The sequence below is a fragment of the Metopolophium dirhodum genome, chromosome 6, assembly GCF_019925205.1.
Source record: "Metopolophium dirhodum isolate CAU chromosome 6, ASM1992520v1, whole genome shotgun sequence".
Lineage (NCBI taxonomy): Eukaryota > Metazoa > Arthropoda > Insecta > Hemiptera > Aphididae > Metopolophium > Metopolophium dirhodum.
Window position 1 is genome coordinate 19,680,804 of NC_083565.1, and position 24,289 is coordinate 19,705,092.

The 24,289-nt window shown below is 26.6% G+C and overlaps 2 protein-coding genes across 3 annotated transcripts in view; one reads left to right on the plus strand and one right to left on the minus strand.

Annotated features, from left to right (window-relative positions):
• Positions 1-5,370: 5,370 nt before the first annotated feature.
• On the minus strand, positions 5,371-6,970 carry LOC132947285 (26S proteasome non-ATPase regulatory subunit 7). The gene is made up of 2 exons (XM_061017543.1): positions 6,812-6,970; positions 5,371-6,550 (listed from the first exon to the last, which is right to left on the minus strand). The coding sequence occupies exon 2, from the start codon at positions 6,544-6,546 to the stop codon at positions 5,602-5,604; it is 945 nt and encodes a 314-aa protein (XP_060873526.1). The 5' UTR covers positions 6,547-6,550; positions 6,812-6,970; the 3' UTR covers positions 5,371-5,601.
• A 13,071-nt stretch (positions 6,971-20,041) lies between these two features.
• LOC132946876 (pancreatic triacylglycerol lipase-like) overlaps positions 20,042-24,289 on the plus strand; it is a 31,930-nt gene continuing 27,682 nt past the window's right edge. The window contains exons 1-2 of one of the 2 annotated variants that reach the window (XM_061016983.1): positions 20,042-20,165; positions 20,361-20,432. The gene's annotated coding sequence lies outside the window, so the exon portion shown is untranslated. Of the gene's footprint in view, positions 20,433-24,289 lie in introns of both variants that reach the window. The other variant, XM_061016981.1, reaches the window with a different exon arrangement.

The window sequence follows — 24,289 nt, forward strand, 5'->3', positions numbered from 1 at the left end:
ATTTTTACTCCAATATAATTTTTATTTTATTATTACTACCTAATTAAAGTGCTCACGTCTTGTTTATTTATTGATCAAGTTTTTAAAAAGGTACATAATATAATTTTAAATTTGAGTGAATATATGGTCTGTAATTAGGGTTATCCATGTCCCATGATAGTCAAATATAAAATATGACAACAAGTCAACAAACCATAAATACACTTTACATAACATTAAACATACCAAATGTTAGATTTTGATTTATTATCATTTCAAGATATCACAAATTAATTACAATAATACAATAATAAAAATATTAGACAAGAGTTCGTATTTTATAATGTAAAAAGTATGTATCCTATAGTTAACATGGTGGTAATTCACATCACAATACATTTCAAATAATAAAAAGAAAAAAATACAATGAAATTAAGATAAACTTAACAAAAACAAAACAAAGAAAACAAAGAAAAAAAATATTATGAATTTATGACTATTTTACTACAATGGTATTTAATATAGTGGTTCTCCCCACCTTGGGAGATTTCTAGCTATGCCACTGTATAATTTATATCAAGTATAAAAAAAATGTTATCAACATTTTTATAGATTTTTAGATTTTATATATTTCTAGATAAATTACATTTAACTATTATCTTTATTTATACATATACTTTAGGCATTTCTATTTATTGTTTTTATCTAAATAAATTCCTACCAATAATCTATAATCTTTATCTAGATAATATTGTATTCCCAACACTCCCATACATCCCCGAGTAGAGAATTAACTCCCACGTCTTGTCCTTTTATTATTAGTTTATTACTTCTTAATAATACGCCATATTTTATCACATATTTTTATGCGAGAGGTAGACATCGTTTTTAATTTTTGAAGATATCTTTACATGTACAATTATAATAATATCTATGCAATAAAAATACTGATGATACCTACCTATTTATCAGATATGGACATAATGTATACATATTCAGATTTTCAATTTTCATGACAATATTTTGTGCATGCAGTTCGATATCTTTTATATTATACGACTTAACTGTAAATTTAAGATTTTATAAAATTAACAATGATTGTTTGTTATATCTTATAAGGCTTTAATAGCAAAACATAACATAATAGTAATATACATCACTACGAATAAACAAACATTGTTTGTTTAAAAATTTTAAGTTTTTCAAATAGATTTTTTGAATAACAATAAAAACCCTATTCTTGTGTTATCCGTTGGGATTGGGATAGGAATGGCAAATCAAGGAGTATCCACACTGCCTATATAGATACAGCCACACAGTGGGTTCTATAGAATACGTATACGAAAGAACGTGGTTGTTGAGATAAACAACATTATATTATAATGTAATATTTTGTCATATATTATCTACTTAGTGTAGCCCATAATATAATATGGTATTTACGTTGCAAAACAAATTAATCGTTTTTCGCAATATAAATATATAATAGGCGAATGACAGGGATTTTGACACCGAAACCGGAGACGAGAATCTAAAATATCTGTAAGATCAAATGGAGGTTAGTTTGTATGTAATTAAATTATATTGATATTATAATATAATATACTTATTATTATTTTAATTCATTTAGAATTACAACAGAAATACAACAATTAACCAACAAACCTTATTTAAAATTAAACATCCAGTTATTAATTTATTTTTAACTTTGGTTATATTTAATATTAATAAACGAAAATATTTTTTTATTTATCATGTCATTTTTATTTCAAGTTCAAATCTCGACAAAATTGAAAATTACGAAAATTTACAAATTATTTTGTATTAGAAATTTCAAATTTATAAACTAGTAAGCTTACCTGTGCATTGTGCTGTATTAATTATGATTTAGTTTTAAATTATTAAAATTATTTAATAAAAGGTTGATTTTCATGATTTATAATATTTGCTTTTTAAATGTAATTGTTATTAAATTAGATAATAAATTAATGTCGGAAGCATTTCTTTTAAACAATTTGTGTTAATCGTGAATTAATTTCCAAAACTAGATAAATTTACATTATATTCTCAATGAATGTATTACACACGCACACGTCTTCCAAATGTTGTGTTAAAAATTGTGGGGAATATGTTGGTACAAAATTGGTAGGTATTATGTACAATTATTTATAAAAAATAAACGACGGATATCCTGCAATCTCACGTAAAATGTCAAAGAACGATAATATGTAATATTTTAATTTTTTTATTTATAAGAGCGATAAGCAACTATTTATGGAGGGGGGGGGGATAATTATAAGTAAAGATGGTAAAATTTCTTCACGAGTCAGTTGTACCAATACGGCTGTACTGGAACTCAACTAATACATAATATAAGGTAGGTACCTATTTAATAATAAAAAACAATGGGAACAGCCCCTACAGCGAATAGTGCTTTCAGTGCCCCTGACAATTATTTATTTAAATATGATGAATACATTTGAAAAAATATAATTAAATAATGAATGTTCAATGCTGATTGAATGAAAAATGATTTGCAACGTATTTTTATGCATTTCGCGCTCGGAAATACAATATTTAAGTCTACGTCACTCGGTTAGCAGACTGTCCGTGGCAATAAATTAATTTTATTCTAACTTCTAAGTCTAATAAGTACATTTGGAAGAATATTAAAAACAAACTTACGCATGCATCGACTCTCTCGATTAAATATAGCCAAGCTATTTCTGGAGTGCAGTATTTAAACTGACGCCGAAGGAATAGCTTTCTTCATCCGTCTTGATTGCGCTTCGAGCTATAGAAGTATTGAGACATTTAAAAAAAATAATGCTTGTTAACGACCTGCAGTTACTATAATAACGACAGTCAATGTAGCCTTTTTTTTGGAAGATTGGTGTTTGCCATGGAATATGGATGCTAGATATAATAATATGATGAGTCCATAGACGATATACCTTAAACTAGAGAGCCATATTATATTTTATATTTTTATTATCCAGGCCTCTACCTTAAACCGTGAATCAGGTCTACCATTTACGGATAAATCATATTTTCTTTTCTAAGAGCTTACGTAAATTTGTCGTGTGATTGTGTGAAATTAGTCGCGGTGCACTTTCGTCGCGATACGTGAATACTGAATACTGGTTTAAGAACATTATCTAAGTACCTACATATTATTATTTGAACATAAATATAGTATTTATAATCAATGATATTAATATGTACGCTATATAGGTGTATCTCGGTTTAAGTGTATTTCAGTTTTAGTGTACGAGTGTTGTACCTCAGTTACCTACTTAGTACTTACTGTGTGCACGCATTTCAGTCGACTGTGTAGTGGTAGTCTAGTGCTAATTGTATAGTTAATACAAAAATCATAATTATTAATATGCTTGGTTTTGAATCTAGCCCCCCACCTTCATAAAAATTTGGTAAATATGATATGCGTATTATAAAAACTGTTTTACATATTATTCGGCAGGTCACCGGTATACTTACTTATCTTAGATTTAACTTGGGTATTAAAAGTTGGTATACTTATTCATCTTTTTTTATGTATAAATTATGTTTTCAATTAGTGTTAAAATTACTTACCTACCTATATAGGTCTGGAATCAGGGGCGTACTCATGGTTGAAATATACAAGGTTATTGCATATAATATACCCCTTCCAGGGGTTAAAGTCCCTTACCACAGTCTCCCTACCACTGATGGCGGTTAAAAAGCGTCCCCTTTCACAAATTAGGATTTTATACATTAGACATGGAACGCTTAAAACTATATGGAGACATTAGTCCCCTCTGGAATTTTTTCCCACTTTAACTCCTGACCCCTTCTCAATCAATTAATATGTTATGATAAAAACAAAAATGGCATCGTAATGGGTGCCAATAATAATCAAGTATGTGTGCCCTAAATTTTGAATTTGTAGCTTTTGTCAGCGTATTTTTGATGATAAGAAAAATTGATATTTGTGATCCCTTTACTGTTATTGATAACAATCCTAGTTGATATGCAATAACTTGTATATTTCAACCATGGGCGTACTCAGGACTTTTTCAAAGGGTGAGGAGTTACAATTTTTATTAACATTTAAAAAGTATACACTTAGTGGTTTGCACCTTAAGAATTTTAAATTCTGTCAAAAAATTGAGGGGTCCAGACCTGACAACCCCCCTCCCATTGGGTAAGCCCCTGTCTGGAATAAATAAATTGACTGTATTTTTGTATATTTGATTGAATTAGTGCAATTTAATATGTTGTAATCTTACCAAAACTTCAGTATTATTTCAATACTTTATTGTTATACTATTTATTATGTAAGTAACTTATTCTATTTTAAATTGTGAATACTCTAATACAATTCAATAATGCACAGTAAATACCAACTTTCTTAAATTATGCACACTACTTAAAAATATATTTTAAACAGTGAAAACATTGATTTATTTTTGGTAATTTTTTATTCAAATAAGACATTGGTTCAACATTAAGTTTTAATTTTGTTGCATCTAAACATTTTACTCTTTAATATTAAATAAATCATTTTTATAAATCATGGATTGACTTGGAAGAATTTATTTTAAAAAACAAAAATTATTTAAAAACTAAGATGTTCATAAACAATTTTTTATTGTTTATTGATATTTGATATTATGCTGTATTTAACAATCAATACAAATGATAATACATATTAATAATACAAATCATTATATTATAATTTATATTGTTTGTTTATGTACATCAATTAACATAGTTTTATTTTGTACCTATTTGATATTTGAATGCATTTTTCATAATATTCATACTTTTAATTATTTATTTTTAAAGAATACCTATACATCAAAATGATACAACAAATATAATAATATGTGATAAGTAAATAAAAAGTATAACAGGAAAAAACTGTTGAAAAGGCACTTTCTATTATTTTTATATTTTTAAATAAAAAAATTATTTAATTCAAACAACTATAAATCAGTTATAAGATGAATTTAAGATAAATTATAATCAGTTTACAATACTTAAAATAACCTAGTCTTCTTAATTTATTAAACTACTTTTATAATACTTTCAATTTTTATACTGTTACATTTATTGAAATACCTATATAATTATACAAAAGACAAAACTATTTAATATATTAGTTAGTACTATTTATTTCACTTAAATTTGTTGGTTGTCTAAAGATTATGCTAATAAATATAATTGAAGTTTTATTTTGTCACATTAAAACTATTCATTATGAATTATATTATATTATATTTTATTTTGAAAATATCCAATCTAAGCATATATAATTTTATATTAAATCATGAACATATATTATTTCAATAGAAGAAAATATATTTATTTATCTTTTGGGTAGGTATAAAGTAATTTTAGTAGGTATAGGTTAATCTGAGATATTTAATAATAATAATAAAAATAAAACAAGGAGATTTAAATTAGTAATGAAAAATATATCAATATGCAAAGACTGTTGAAAACAAAATAATTATAATAATATAAAAATGTCTGCGTTATACGATGTGTTTTCAATATTTGAAACAAAAAAAAAATATATTAAAAAGATTAATTATATACAATTATATTATATTATAATTGAATCATATTATCCACCTATTTTGCTTTGATTTCTTTCTTCTTTGCAACTTCTTCTTTTTTCTCTTCCGGTTCCCTTAATTGTTTCTTTTCATCATCACTGTTAGCAATCTTATTGTTGATTAAGTTGTGCAATGCGATAATGGTCCTGATAGTAGTTGCTAAATATACAGCGAGCATGTGATCGTTTACTTTAACGTGCATTGCCGCAACCAAAGTATCCTTTTCTACATCTGGCAACAGATTAAATATTTCTTGCAGTTGATAAATAATTTGGTGATTAACGGGTAATTTTCCATCAACAACTTGTTGTAAATAATCTCTTATATCGACCATTTGTTTATAAAGACCTCTAGCACCAAATATTATGTTGGCAACACGTTGACTTAAGGAACCACTAGTCGAGTCTTTAATATCTCTAAGTAAATGTTCAACACCAACCTCTTCAGCTTCTTCCGCTCCAATTTCACTAGCAATGTGTTCCAACGTCTTTGATGGTGGTGATCCGTCGTCATGAATTTGCTCCACAACCCGGTAGGCTTCAGTAGGTATACCAACATCCTTGGGTTTTACATCGACAATCACCATGACAGATGTATTGTTTACACAGTACTGGCGTACTAATTCATTCACAGCAATGTCATTTTGGTGGAGTTTGGGACCAGTATGATACCAACCGACAACTTTTTCACGGGCATTTACTTTCTTGAACATACCATACATATTTTCAAGATAGTCATGATCGAGGAACCACACAGACTTGTCTTTATCATCTTCATCAAACGGAAGTGCAAAACTATTAGAAATGTCAAGCACTTTGTTTTGCTGCCATGAACCAAGTAATACACCTACTACCCGTTTTTGATTGCCGATCTTTCCGAGCCGGGTAAAATGATCCACAACACTCAGCAATACCAATGGGTGAACTACCACTTTGGCTATTGGTGATTCATTTGTCGACATTGTTCTGGAAAAAAAATGAAAATTAGTATAAATACCTGCAGAAATAATGATCCTTAAATTAAATATTATTATATTATTAATATCATTTGATATAACAATACCGATATATCAAAAACACTAATAAAAAGAACAATAAATATTAAACAATGTAGGTACAATGACTGAACTAAATTTTTTAATCAACATATTAAGATATAACAAAACATTTATTAACAAATACTTAGTGAATATAACGATGAATAGAAATGTTTAAAACTGAACTTACTTATAGAGTATTCAATGTATACGTTTATTCAGAATTTATTTTCTAAAAATTATAATAAATTTATATTTTTTAAGGTACACTACGACATAATATACAAATTACAAATTATTACAAGTACTTTTTGATAAAATGACAAGCAGAATACTGAATAGAACAACAATAACCTCAAAAACGATGTTGTATACGCTATCTACAACCATAGAACAATACAACGTTTTGGAAAGAAAACATTTGAATTCTGAACCCGGTACACTCCATCAAGGGGACAATCACTATCACAACTACTGATACTAATTCCCACAGATAATATATTCTGTGTATTTCCATCACGATTTAAGATATATCTTAAACCGTGATTTCCATTAATATTATTATATTTAATACTATCAATATTCATACTGCACTACAAATAATTTATAAATTTATAAACACAACAATGAAAACAATTGTCAAGTACCCAGTTAAGTTAATACTTCAGTAGGTAAATATTGACTAAATAATAATAAATTATTATAACATGAAGTCGGTTATTTTAGCCGTTGTCACCGGCGGTTATTACACATTATTTTTAAGGCGAAAAGAATAGGCAATTACTATTAGAAATGTATACACGAAATGTATTGTATATTGTATATTTTATAGTAGGTGAGCTATTACTTATTACTTGTATGTATAATATATCATTTTTTAATAATATCTATATGACTATAATATATTATATGTATTTTATCCATAATAAGCACCGCACGTACCAACCCACCAAACAATATCCGAAATGGACTACGGAATAAATCTAAAAGTAAAAATACACTTTATAGACATAATGAGACACATTTAATTTTATTATTATTATTATTATTTTATATTATTACTAACTGACACTGCATGGCGTTTCCGTGGCGAAATAATTTTCCGTGAATTTACCCTGTCTTGGACTCCCTTAAATATAAACTACACAGTTTTTACACACAAATTAATTTGGGTGGTTTGGGCTAAATATAATATACAAGTATAGAATTATATCTATAATCATAATAACTTTACTATTCTATTTTCTGTAACCAATGGCAAGTATTAACGACTCTATATAAACAAAAAAATACTCTTGAGCCAACACATCACTATGTGAACATCTCATTAAATTGCGAATTATGGAAAATCCTTTCATAGTGCACCCTTATACACAGTGGTACCACTGGTACGAACTACGAAGGTACCAATGTACCAGAAACATTTTAAGTCTTTAACTATCATCGTTTTGGCTGTATGTTTATTACCTATGAATCATTCAGTCAGAATCTTTTTTAGATTCTGAGCGAAGCGATGAATGTATTGATTCTACAATGATGTGTGTTTTTTTTTTAATTTTTTTTTTAATTTTTTATTTTTATTTTTATTTTTGTGTCTGTCATCACCTTTTAGGACAGTAAAAGTGCTTGGATTTCCTTCAATAGTAACTTTTCTGATAGGAAAGTGAATTAGTTGGTACTTTGGGGGGTCAAAAGTAAAAATTTCTCAGTAGTTTTCACAAGCGACGTGAAAAACAAAAGAAAAATTAAGGAAGAACGGGAATTTTTACGCAAAATCTGTTTTCGAGAAAATCGATTTTGGTTTTTGGTGTAACTCTAAAACAAATGACCGTAGGGACATGAAATTTTGACTGAATGTTTATATTAGCATTTTCTATACACCATAAATTTACAAAATATTTTGACTCTTTTTGAGCTGTTTACGGCCATTGTCAGTTTTCAATTTTTTTAGTTTTTTTTTCTATAAATATCAATTAAATTTTATCTGTTGATTAAAAAAGCTTGAAAATTTAATAGAAGGCTCCTAGGTTATTGTTTCAAAGGCAGATGAAAAAAATTAAAAATCCTTAGTCACAGTTTTTAATTATAAGCATTTAAAGTTCAAATTTTGACAACATTTATCAAATTTATAATTTATTAATTATTTTGTGGTTAAAAATGTATAAAATGTTTAACTTTTATGGCTAAAGATTGAAAATTTAAAACAAGGCTCCGAGTAAATAGGTTATATATAAATTACTTTATTCACAATAATATCATCAAATATACTTGGTAAAATCATAGGCTGACTGACCGTTTTCGCTCAGAATCGTTTTTCTTATACAATGATATTATATCATTGAATTCAAATTTAACACCATCCATTACAGTGACCCACTTGTAACCTACTGTACAGCAGAGAGACATCCACTTATACACCTTTTTTTATTTGCAGGTTATTTGTATTTTTGTAATGATTGAAATGTATTTTTCAATATGACCATATCGTAAATGAAAATATTAACTTTAAAATGATTTAATTGTAATAACTTGGACCAAAAATGTATCATATGATACTCATATATTATATAATATACAACAACATATATATCTATGATAACTATACATCTATAGACTATATTAATTATTAATTTTGATAGTTTGATAAAAAAAAATGCCTAAAGACTAAAGAGTGTTTAAAAATAGTTAAAGTTGTATAAACTGTCACATTTTTGCCCTATGAAGTTTATAATATTCTATATAAATAACGATAATATCTTGTTGATGTATTATTATTATTATGTTTACATTCAGGACCGAGGTACGAAACTCAAACCAATTACAAGTCGGGTAAACTCGTGTTCATGCATAAATTGTACAATATATTTTAATATTATATAAATATTTCAGATACAGTGCAGTGTTTTCTACAGCAGTCTTCAGAACTTTGTGTTTAGACTGTAGGACGCAGGTTGTAGATACTAGGTATACATATCTACCATGGCTAAGAAATCTCATCCATACCATACACAAGACCGTTGTTTTCTCTTAAGCGGTACGTTGAAATTATTTAATGTTTTCCTAGGACTTACATTTATTAACTTAACAATATTCTGTATATAATACCTGCAGTATGTAGTGCACTAGTGCATAGATTTATTCAGCACTTTTATTTTGTTTTGCCCCTATCCTCACCACCCCTTAGGTACTTATAATAATTGTCAATTAATTTTTACATGTTCATATTATACATACTTGATATAATGTAGTGCAATGAGAAAAACAAATTACTCAAAGAAAAATAAGCACATTTTATTTTCAAGGAATATGATCACATTGCCTTTACAACAAACTATATAAAAAAAGATAGCATTTTATTAATTTTATAGTCCATATAAAAAAAATACACTGCGCAAGGCACTATCATGCACAAATATACGCAAAAATAGGTTTTCGACAAAATCGATTTTGGTTTTTGGTGTAGATCTAAAATAAATGACTGTAGATACTTGAAATTTATACCAATGTTTATTTTATCAATTCCTATTCTTGATAAATATTCAAAATATTTTGACTCGTTTTGAGCTGTTTAAAGACATTTTCCATTTTCAATCTTTTAGGTTTTTTTTCTATAAATGTCAATAAACGTTATTTGTTGGGTAAAAATGCTTGAAAATGTAATACAAGGCGCCTGATATATTGTTACAATATCAGTTGAAAAATATTAAAGATACATAGGTATAGGCAAAATGTTTTTTTTAAGCATCTTAAGTTTGAATTTAGACAAAATTGTCCAAATTTTAGATTTAAAAATGATTTTGTTGTTAAAAATGTATAAATTATTCAACTTTTATAACTAAGGATTGAAAATTTAAAAAAAGGTTCTACGTAAGTAAGTTATTCTGTAACCAAAATATCTAAAAATATAAAAACAGTTATTTTATGTTCAAATTTGGACGAAATTACATATTAAATAACCGAGAATAACGATTTAAGTTATTTTGTTGTAGGTAATTTAAAAATATTTTAAATATTATTCGTAGCTACCTATTTGAAACTTCTAAAGATACATTTTTCTAAAGACCAGATATACAAATTGGCTATTTTGAATTTTCCAAAAAAAATAATTCACATGCATTTTTCTGTATTAAAAAATAAAAATAAAAAATGTTGATTTATATATATAGCGCAAGAATCAATAAATTATAATATAAAAAAAAATATTGACTACAGCAAAAGTTATTTCATTTGCTATATCTACCTGCTGCTAAACCCTGTACTAGGGGAAATTAAAAATAATTTTAAAAAAGTCGAGTACATTAAAGTTATGTAAATTCAAGTATGTTTTTTTTTTTATTAGATAAAAATAGGATATTTACAATCTGTAATATTTATATACAAAGCAATAAGTAAATTTTATAGCTAAGGTACAAAATATGAAATGGCGTGAGGAGGGAGGCCCACCAGTGTGGATACCCTCTAACTTGGGGTGGAGAGTTTTATTTTTTTTTTCAGTCAGGATTCAGGAGAATTCGACACCAGTGTCTTTTTAATCGACGTGGGGGGTAAATTCAAGTATGTTTAATAACTTTAACTGTCATTAATAATCATCTTAATTGCTACTCACGTTCAAATGTCAAACCCTGGTTCACTTAAAACACAAATTGTTTTAAATAGGAAACCTAAAGCTATATAATCGCTAAAAATTATTACATTTTGCCGTATAGTTTAATAACTTTAATAGTTTAATGTTTTCCCAATGTCTTTCGTAAATATTTCGCAAGATAATGACATTTTTGTAGGTTAAGTTCGGGTTAAGTGTATTACCTACTTTCAAAGACTACAGGTACGCAGTGAATTTATTGTAGGTACCTAATGTTGAATAACGAATAACGGTTCCTTTTCCGTGAAATGTAAAACTTGCACTTACGTGTTGTATATCAATATGTTATATCGTATACCGATTGCTTTGAAATTAACCCACCTAAACAACCGCGAAGATGTATTTTAAATTGTACACATTTCACTAATATACAACATACCTATTACATATTGATAAATCCTCATTACTTACAATAAGATAACGCCGTTAACGGTTTATTATAACATAATATTATATACTATACAATATAATATACATGTACCTACCTACCTAATTTGGCGTGGAGGGAGATAACATATATTTTAATAATAGTCAGGTTTTTACAGGCGCCTCTAGGTGGTATTATGCGTAGAATCCTAACCGTTACGCGTGTACACGTAACTAACTATATACACCCAGCGGCTGTTGTTGTTGTTAGTGTCGTAAAAATCAGCGCCGACTGATGTTTGTGTATATCAGTGTTATATTACTTCATTACTATATATTTATAGTCAATATTATCATTTTATTAGGTATTTAGGTTAGCGGGTTTTTTTTTTTTTGCTCGCAAACATTTACACAGACATTTTCTTTTTATCAGATGGCTGGTCAATGGTCATGTGTTGTTCGAGACACGAATGTAACTGAGTGATGCGTGTTATGACGTGAATCGTGGTTACTATATACACCGATATTCTACTATAATAATATAGTATGTGTTTATGTACCTACCAATACTGTACAGTGTATACATATTATGTATGATGTATAACATAATAATATGATATCACTTATTGCATGGACAATACAATTACTATGCAATTACGTCCGGATAAAGAACTGATGAACCACCGACCACCGTCTATTCTATACCTTCTATACTATAGAATATCTATAGAATCTATAGATTTAGGTACCTATTCTATCTTCTATATTATGGTCAACATAATCATAGGCGCAAATTGACTAAATTTTTTGGGGTACTCAAGCCCCCCTCCCAATAGGCCATACTGCTTATTACCATAGAATATAAAAATTAGTACTTATTACTAGATTTTGAACTGGGGGGATTTAACCGACATTTGGGGGAACTAAGTCCCCCAAGCCCCCCCTATTTGCGCCAATGAGCATAATCAATACTAATGAAGTAATGAAGTACCTAATGAGTAATGACTATTGATCAATATAATATACATAATACATATATTTTTTAGATTCTGAGTGGTATATTTATCTGAACGATAAATGTAATGGTTTTACAATGAAGTATGTGTGAGTGTGTTTTTGTATCAGTCATAACTCATCACTTTTAAAGCAGTAAAAATGCTTCAATATTCAAATTTAAGTGTGGCTTACTAGTAAGCTGGCGTCTAGAAGAAAATTGGATCCAGTTGGTAAGTACTTTGATAGCCGATAGGCCAAAATTGGAATTGCCAATTTTTTTTAAAAATAATCATGGAAAACCAAAAAACTATAACAGAAAAAGGACATTTTTGAGCAAAATTAAGTTTGTTTTTATCAATAACTACATATACTTAATACAAAAATAAATAACTATAAAGACATGAATTATTCACAAAACATTTATAGGTATTACCATTTTCTAGAATTTATATAGTTTTCAAAATATTTTGAGTCTTTCTTAACTATTTATAGATATTTGATCTTTTCTAGTTTTAGTTATTTTTCGATTTATATATGATAACATTTTATAAAATTCATCAAAATCACTGAAATAGTGAAATATGTGAACTATTTTTTAGGTAAAAATTCATTACACTTAATTTTTATTTTTCACACCCAAGGCTTAACAATTTAATTCAAAGGTTGCTCATAAGTTTTTTTTAAACTAGAATATAAAAAAAAGTTTAGTCTAGAGCCTATCATACATTTTTACGAGCAACTAAATCTTAAATTTTGATGATATTGTATATTACTTATTACTATATTAGTTAATATAAAGATTTTCGTTTTTATTCAAAAATTATTAATTTTAAAAATACTTAAATTATCATAATAATAATAATTATTATTATTATTCCCAATGAAATATCAAAAGTATTATGGCTAAATTTGAGCTATTTAGTATTTATAGACTTTGAAATTGTTTTAGTTTTTTTCTATAAATTAGGTAACAATTTTTAGTCATTGTAAAATTTAATACAAGATTTCTCATAAATTAAACGTATCGAAAGTGCTCGAAGTGCATCGCTCTACTTTTTTGTTAGATGAAGAATAGAAGAATGTTATGATGATATCAGGAAATCTGAATTGTAAGGCATTCCTCCACTTATTTTGAGCCATTTCGACCACTGCGTATAGTAGCAATTTAATACAACGTAAGCACAATTTTTATTTATAAGCATTTAAAGTTAAAATATTGACATAAATTTGAAAATTATTGTTCACTTTTAATATATTAGACTTAACATTTTAATACAACGTTCCTCATAAGTTTAAATAGAAACATACAAATCTAAAAAAATACATGCACTGTTATTTTTGTGTTATTTAATCGAAAAATAATAATTAAAACTATTTTGTTGTATTTATTCAAAAAATATTATTTGTAAGGACTTGCAATTTCTCACCACTATATGTATATGATCATTGAATTTAAATTTAACACATCCATTACAATGACGAGGTAGGTAGAAGGCACACTGTAGGGCACGGTCATCTACAGCAAAGCGACTTATCTCAGGTGTTTTAACTGTAAAACTTTATGATATTATAATTTACTTAGAATAATAATAATTGTCTTTAATATTGGTTTCACATAAAATCTAAAGAAGATGTAGTTTTTAGTTTTGTACTGAGCCAGTTTTATAAATTATGGTAAATAAACAAATTAAGTCTTAAGACTGTTATACAATTTTCAAATCATTGTTCCCGTATTATCTTCTATAAATCTATTATCATGGACTATAATTATAATCCTTAGTAGTTCAACTTTTGAGTTCAATAACCCAGAAACTACTGGTTTGAATTTTGTTTTAAGTACATTAATATTTAAATAATATATCTTTTCAACAATTTATAGTAAGAATGGGGTTTTTAATTGCAACAAAGAAGTTTTAGATTTAACTACCACAAGATTGCATTAGAAATCGGAGTAGTAAGTAATAAGTAAAGTAGAAATGGGGGTGAGTATGTTTGGTGAATCACCCGGCACCTTGTACAAAATAGTATGATTCTTGTGAATACAATTTTAATTTTAATTTTTAGAAAAAATTGGAGATACTTATTTTATATTTGTATTTTTACTCACTTTCCCATCAAACAAGATACTGTTGAAGAAAATCGGAGTCGTTTTACTGCCCCAAATAGTGATGATACTATGATAGACAACAATTTAAAAAAAAATTAAGAATTTAAAAAAAACACACATCATTGTAAAATCAATACATTCATCGCTCCGCTCAGAATCTAAAATAATAATAATAATAATAAACTTTTTGTGAAAATAGTTTTATTTATTATGTTTAAACTTCTATCATGCCTCGAGTCATACAATTTCAACTGGGCTATTCGAGAATTTAATAATAGTTATTGAAGCGTATCGTAGATAAAACACATGTTGTGCTATTATGCGTATATTATATACTATATAGGTATGTTTACTGTATACACAATATAATTATCATTTATTACTAAAGCTTCTATAATATACCTATAATATATAATGTATTATGCCTACCTATATAGGAATTCACTGCGCGGCCATCCGGTACTCTGTAGTAATGTTATGCACAACTCTCCACGCCGGAGCCAAAACCGTAATGATACGGTGAGCGGTGTCAAAAAAATATACTTATATATATATATAAGTATGTAGATATACCTACCTAGTGGTTATAAAATAATATTATAGTAATAATGTTATGGGTAAACACGAAGAATTTTCCGCATTGTGAGGTAACATGAAAAATATATATTATGTCACATAATAATATGATGATCGCAGTAGGAAAAGGCGTATTTAAATATATAGGATATGAATTGAATTGTTTCACAGACATTATTATATCATATACCTACGTTAAAAATAATTGATCGACGATAGGAATAATTTCGATTGTTTCATTGAAGGACTATAGGCACAAGTATGACGTATGTGCTGTATTGTTATAAATACATTTATCGACATGAGCAGAACGTTGTAAAACGTGTGACCCTATTCAGCCAAATATTATAACATACCTGATATTCCCTAAATATGATTCTGCTATTGAACATTTTTCCTACCAAAATATAGAGTATGATTATACATATTTGTACATTATTTATACTTCAATGGTTTAATAAATTAATAATTAATAATGATTAATTAAATATTTATAAAAATAAATCATTAAATTACTGAAAACGTGAAAATATAACTAGGTACTTAAAACTAATGAACCTATTATAATATTTTTAAATAAAAAAAAGAAGTAAATTAAAATTATTTATTTAATAAAAATCTCATGTACCTATATAATAAATAAACTAAGTAAATGCCATAATAATTATTTTTCAATACTATTTGTACCTCTAGCTGTTGTAGGCAGTTAATTAAACAATAAAAATACTATTATAGTATTATGTACAAAAACGATTTATAACTGAATCATTTTATTAAAACGTTCGTTCATTAATGCATAGTAAATAGTGGTATTTATTCCATCTAAAAATGTAATATAACATATTTTTATATTTCGAGCCCCAGGTAGCATAATATAATATAGTTATAGAACAATACTTTTTATGCAACTGTCTATTGATATTATCATCGAGAAAAATAGTAAACATTGCGTATTTTACTTCTGGTCTCTGCCCTTTCTATTTTAGCTTCACCTGACAGTGGGCTTACATTAAAAAATAAATATGCAAAGCATAAGATGCAGACTAATATATAAGCCATAATATGGCTTGTACTAGTTGTACTTACACCTGACCTAGCAAAATGTTTGTTTATATTGTCCCACATTGCGTTATAAGACTAGTGGGAGAAGGAAAGGGTCCCATTACATTTTATAGTAGGTTATCTTATCCGTATGGCAATACACGAGATGAAATTGTTTAAACAGTGTGGTTATGTAAAAAATAGAAATTATTTGAATATCAGAAATATTTTATAAAAGTTTTGTTAACTCGAAAAATTTAAATTGCTCCTAAACTATGCTTTAAAAATATGAAATATACCCTAACAATTCCAAAACATTGAAATATTCAAAAACAAACACTAAAAACTTTCATATTTTGATTAATAGTGTCATGAAACTGATTTTATACATTATGTATGTATAACATACATCCAACTAATCATAAAAAAAATGCTAATGCATGAAAGTAGTAATAATATGGACACTGCGGCTTATGAACGATGTGCATTAGTAATAATTAGCATCATTGTCTATTGAATTAAACTGTACATATTTTGTAAGTAAAGATTATAATGAATACGTACCTACCATATAGATAGGTACATAATTGTGATTGGTCGCAATGACATTTACAGACAAAAAAAAGTTAAACAATTATTAAATATTTTCTGGTAATGTTTAAAAAACATGCATTGATGAAGGAATTAATGGAATCATTTCAATGAGCTTTACTTTAATATATACTTATACAGTGATACGTTCGAGATTTTTTTTACGTTTCATACAATTCTATTTGGCTTTAATTAATTAATTTACTTATTATTTTTCTGTATACAAAACGTGTTTTTTTTTCTATGTAACTGGGTCGTAAATATAAATTCGAAAATACAATCGTATCCCAGGCTCTCAATACTCTATTTCATTTAATTCAATGTTATATAATGTTGTTGATCATTGCGGGTAACCTAGTTTGGCATATATGCGTATAATATAATATATATTTATTTATATGTAGTTACTTTATGAACCACTCATTTCATGTTTATACGTTTTAATTTCGAAAAATGGCAAGTGCAACTATATATTTTACTAAATACAGCAATAGTTGAAGATAAAACATTAGGAAAGCTATCATTTGACGTCTTATTTTTATTAATAATAAATTTATATGATTATTGTAATAAATTACTTACGTAATATTATATTTATGTTTATACTTTATAGGCCGTTTTTTTTTTTTTTTATTAAAACCTTGTTGGTTAGTTTATTTTATAATTGTATATCGTGCTAGCCAATTCTACAATTTTATTTCTAAATTGTTCTACAAAAAGAAAACCTTTATAAAACATTTTAGTGACGACACTAAATTGTTTTAAGTTATAATTACAATAAATATTTTGAAAATATATGCATTCTGTACCTATAGGTTAGTCATATAGTTCTATATAATATAGAAATTAAAGAATAATGTTTTAGTATATTATTTTTCACTGCACTCGTATATTATATTTTTTAATGTATTGTAGCGTACTTTTTTTTTTTATAATTAAATTATTAACTATCAAAATAATATTACTTGGTTGTTTAATCAATTTACACCAATAGATATGTGAATTATGAACAATGAACATGTATTTATATAAGTATACTTAATGGGTATAAACCGTTTCCATTTTTACTTTTTTCGGGAAACAATTACTATACAATCACCCACCAATCAAATAATTTTAAATTTACAATATTTTTTTCAAAATAAAAAATACATTTTTGAGGTTAATATTTCTTCTTCTTTTTTTTTTTTAATTGTTTTCCATACGTAAATAGCAATGAAGTATTTAAGTTAGGTGGACTCTTGGCATAGTCCATTGGTATGAATGCTTAAGAAAAATGTACGTTTGTTCAAAACTATAAAAAAATAGAATGTGTTAGTGATTTGATAGTTAGACTTATATTATATTATTTTATTTTAGATTCTGAGCGAAGCGATGAATTTATTGATTTTACAATGATGTGTTTTTTTTTTAATTTTTTTTTATTTTAGTGTCTGTCATCACCTTTTAGGACAGTAAAAGTGCTTGGATTTTCTTCAACAGTAACTTTTCTGATAGGAAAGTGAATCTAGTTGGTACTTTGGGGGGTCGAAAGTAAAAATTTCCCAGTAGTTTTCAAAACCGACGTGAAAAATAAAAGAAAAATTAAGGAAAAACGGGAATTTTTACGCAAAATCTGTTTTCGAGAAAATCGATTTTGGTTTTTGGTGCAACTCTAAAACAAATGACCGTTTGAATGTTTATAATATTGCATTTTCTATACACCATAAAATTTTGAAAATATTTTAACTCTTTTTGAGCTTCTTATAGACATTGTCAGTTTTCATTTTTTTTTGTTTTTTTTTTCTATAAATATCAATAAAACTGTATTTGTTGGGTAAAAAAGCGTGAAAATTTAATATAAGGCTTCTGATATATCGTTCTAATAGCAGTTGAAAAATATTAAAAATACATAGGCACAATTTTTTTTTATAAGTATTTAAAGTTCAAATGTTGACAACATTTATCAAATTTATAAATTATTAATTATTTTGTAGTTAAAAATGTATAAAATGTTTAACTTTTATGTTAGGCTAAGGATTGAACATTTAAAACAAGGCTCCGCGTAAATAGGTTATATTATTATATAAATTACTTTATTCACAATAATATCATCAAATATACTTATTTCATAGGCTGACTGACCGTTTCGTTCAGAATCGTTTTTCTTATACAATGATATTATATCATTGAATTCAAATTTAACACCATCCATTCCAGTAACCCACTTGTAACCTACTGTACAGCAGAGCGACATCCACTTATCCACCTTTTTATTTATTCTTCAAGAAGATAATGGGCCCCACTAAACGTGTTCGTATTATAATAGCTAATTTAGATAATAATATACTAATTTTAATACAAGTACCTATATTTGTAGTTTTATGGATCCAGTAAATCTGTCAGTAAATAATAAGTCAATGATTTTTCGTTAGGTGTATTCACATTTTTTTTCGGTCGATGCGTATTCGTGCATTCACGCTGCATCAATTTAATTTATATCAACTGAGTTTATTATCAAACTACTCAAAGTCAAAAAGAAATACTAAGTTTAAAATACAATAAAATCATTTTAAAAAAAATAGTGTAATTATCAGATTGATGTCTTTGTTCATGTTTCTTTGTTGTATCTACTCATAAATAATTATTGATTTATTGTAAATACTGTATTCTGTGTGGGATGATAGTGCAATAAAATCTATTCTACATAAACAGTAGGTAGGTAATTGAAATTAATTCGGACGTGTTTAATCAACCGTCTAGTATTTTGTCATAATAATACTTTGTTGAAATCATAAAAATTGTGTGATTATTACTACTTGTATTTTCACGAAGTAGGTATACCTTTTGTGTATTAATTGTTGTTCTAATTAATACATTTTCGAGTACCTACCCAAACGTTTTTTTTTGTTTTTTACCATAGGTTCCACAATAATAATAATAATAATAATATAACACATTTAATACGGTATTTTTCCGGGAGTAAAAGAGAATAAAAACATTAAACAGATGACCAACTCATAACACGTTCACCTGACCCAACCCAACCGGTCCTCGACATTCGAGTCACGGTACTCCTGCACAGACGTAATCCAAACGTATGAATGCCATATAGTGGGGCAGCTGAAATGGAAAGCGATTCCGTCGTGACGCTTCAGTATCCGAATAGACATAATGTTTGATGGACAAAAGCAAATTAGATAATAATAACAAGATACTCGTCGTAATCAGTTAACTATCCGCGTGGTTTGTTAAATAAATTGTAACTTTTATATGTTAGAACGTTTTATAAACATAAACTTTAAACTTTTATCAAAAATTATTGAGTTTTATATTATTACTGTATAGTGGGTTTTTTTAATTTTTTTTTTAAATAAAACGGATTATTTATGCTCTTGATAAATATAGCTGCTTATATTTTGTTATAAATTATAATATTAGGATGACAACGAGCCGAAAGACCAAGTACTTCAAGCTGTCTCAAAATATGAAATTTGGTCCTCACAATATCAGGTAAATTCATATTTTTATTAACTACTTACGTTTTTACGTCAATAATCTAGGATTTAGATACCTAATTTATAATAATTACGAATTCATAGATGTCCAATAAAATAATCAGTCAAATATTTAAACTATTATTTAATCAGTTTGTATTATCATTATATCAATATTAAATTTTTTTTTATTTTTATTAATTTTTTAATTTCTAAAAATATCTACAATCTGTTTTTTATAACTTATAAGTTACAAATAATAAAATCAGGCAAATTTAATACAAGTATAGGAATAATACGGTGAGAATAAGACGCTTCACTAATGAATTCTTAAAATTAATTTTAAAAAAAAACTTCTAAATATGTCATATGTGTTAAATATTGAAGTGTCTCGGTTAAAATTGTTAAAAAGTCCTGTAGATTCCTAATTCAATTTTAATGATTAAAATTGGAATTATAATTTTAGAATATAATGACATGGAGTGTTAAGGACTTGTCTTGTTTCTTTCACCAGAGTGTTACACTGTATACAAGTATTTTATAATAATTTTAAATAAGTATATAGTTTATTCGGTTACATTATAAGTATATTAAATATGATTTTAGATGAATCAGTATCTATTAATACAAATATTGGATACATTATAAGTATAAATATAATATATAATATATATAAGAATCACAAAATGATTATTCAAAGGCTAAAATTTAAAAAAAATTAGGTACTAAAAGAAGTTTGCTAGGTCAATAGAACACGTGTTTTTAAATTTAGATCTAATAATGAAACTTTGCACTTCAAAATAGAGCTTTAACATAACTTAGTTGACTATGTAAAGATGGTCAACATTTTGTAAAAAATGGCTGATTTTAGATTGCTTATTCTTCGTGATTTTTCTGGTTTTCGTATACAAGTCACCGGTAAATTGAAAAATTCCCCAACCTCTTCAAGTTCGTAATATATATACCATAATTACTATATTGCATTTTTTTATTTATAGTAGTGCGATGTGCCATATTAAATCAAACTTTTTTACTCCTCTTATAATGTAAATTATAATTTTTATAATATTAATTTGTAATACAAGTGAGTACTTTGATTTCATGTCGAGACAATAAAGTCATGGTTTCATTTTGTCTATTTATTGGGTTGTGGGTATAAAAGTTAAAAATATAATAGTATATTATGCTAATACCACAATTAAAATAAATATAAGTAATGAAAACTTCATTGATATATGCGAAAATTAAAAACTGCCGATGAGTTTAGAAAATGTAACAACATTGGTAGAAAGAATAATTTAAGCAATAATAAGCTGCTAGAACTGGCCATATTTTAGTAGAAAAAAGTAAGCACGATAATATTATTGTAATTAAAAAGGTGCCTATTGTGAAAATTGTTTATTCAGGATAAGGTTTATTTATTATTTAGTCGTAAATGAGTATTTATTATATTTAGATAACAAACACTTATTCGAATAAATTGTTGGATATTGGTCCATAGGAAAGAAGGTCGGACATTATGATGTAAACCAACTAAGATACACACTAAATCTGGTTACTGATCCCCGACAACTTTTATTTCGCATATTTTCCCCTCTTTAAATACAGCTGCTAGACATGGGTAGATATAAATGTACTCTCACTCTATGTCACCAGTTGCAGTACCTATTACGTAACGTAATTTTATAAGAATCAAATTGAATGTTTTGCAAATTATATCCGGGCAAGAAAATCATGCATAATTTGTCTATGCATAGTTAATAGTTATACCATGGTACTAACTTGATTTTTGATAATCGTTTTTGCAAGAACATAGGTCACGGGCTCAAATTAAAAATGTTGACTTTGATGACCTATTGATAATTCTTTTTTTGGCGTTAAATTATTTCCATATCAATAAGAACCTTCAACGGCAATTGCTCTTCGCAATTATACAAATATGCATGCTTTGAATTTTGAAAAATACGAGAGTTGGTAGTTAAAATATATATTTTGTTAAATCTAGAACATCATTGACAAGATTTAGTTACATTTTTATGGTTTAATTGGTTATGACTTAGGTATGAGTAGGTACTATTGTTGGTCATAAAAAGTATTATATACAGTACCTATTAAAGTAGTTAATCCTTACATAGATACTCTAATAGGTAACCATTTGGTGGAACGTGTATATCCTTACATGGTACATTGAAGTTTTCTATTTTGTACAATTTCCATAAATTCGTAATTTTAACACTTGCGGTACCTATTGTTTTGTTAATATTAATAAATATGAACACAATCACACTGTAGTAATAAGTAATTGGTTGTAAATAATTATTTTATCTATTATAATTGTTAGGTATGTTTACAAAACATAATGTATTTATCATTATAAATCAATAATTGACAACAATAAACTTAAAAGTAGGTTTATTATGTTTAAGTTAAGTCTGTTAAATGATAACACACGAGAAGTTGTGGACTTAACATGTTATTTTAACTTAAAATCTAGGCTTTAAAAAAAAAAAACATTATGGTGGGTCTTCTTTAAAAATAAATGATAGAAATATAACTGTTTGTAGAGCTTATTGTACCACCGCCCTTGCACTGAGACTAATAATCATAAAACGCATACAAAACTGTATCAATAAGATTGGATTTATGTTATTATGTAACTCCATTCATAAAATTAAAATATAACCACCAGTATCCCTGTATATTAACGGGTGTTTTCACTTTCAAAAACAATTTCGTGGTCGAAGGTCGATCGCCTGCGGAAGTTCATTAACGTTATATTCGTATAATAATTGCTCTTTATCATTGACGGAAACGTATTCTTCTACCTGATACACAGAATTCATTTGTATTTACTTTCTCTATGCAATGCTTAAAAAAAAAACAAGGACAATTAAGACTAAATTTAAAACAATAAACTGTAAAACTGTATTTTAATGTTTTAGTATAATTTCCGAGTATATGAAAATAAGTAATAATAGACAACTCAATAATTTAATAAACCTTTATTTTTAAATTCTGAAGGACAAATTGGTATTAACAGTTGAGTTTTCTTTTATTTTGTCATCCAACTGGATCCAACGGTATCCAACTGAACTCTGCGCAGAATCTTTTCTCGAATGCAATGATATTAATTGTCATTGCTTTAATAGTAATTAATTTTAATTTTAGATATTATGTGGTTGTAGCTTGTAGGTAGGAGTTAATTCTCGTGTTAATGAAAAAAGGTTACTTATTAAAGAGTTGGTCACTGAAATGCAATAGCAACACTTTCGACCATGTTTTAATATTTTATTAATATCCACTCTTCTATATTTATACCGAAATTATTATGTATCTACATTTTATATAGAATTTTTTTAATTCTATGTTATGAAAACGAGTTTTTACTTTTTATTATATAGTGTAGGTATAATATATATATATATATATATTGAAATTCAAATGTAGCTCCACCACATTTTGTAATATTAAATTGGAAGAACGTTATATTATATTATAATAACATAGGTATCTATACTATATTTATTACTAAACAAAAATGCATGTAGACATTCCACATATTATCTAATATCTCTGATATTTCAATAATATGATTTATAAAATAAAGTTATTAGTTAATACTTATTGAGAATATATTTGACTGCAACTACAATACAGACTGTTATTATTTATTATAGAACTCAATTACACTTTTAAATCATATAATAATTAATATGAGATACATATGAGAAAATGCATGGGTAATTATTCACAAAGGCGTACTTTACACATTATTATATTATATTTTAAACTATTTTATTTAATGAAATCGTCACGCTGATAAATACAGTATCTACACATTATGCTAATCAGTATAATCACTATGATGTATCT

Bases quoted from the DNA above. Each gene is read 5' to 3' on its own strand.
- LOC132947285 (XM_061017543.1), bottom strand. From the start codon at position 6,546: ATGTCGACAAATGAATCACCAATAGCCAAAGTGGTAGTTCACCCATTG.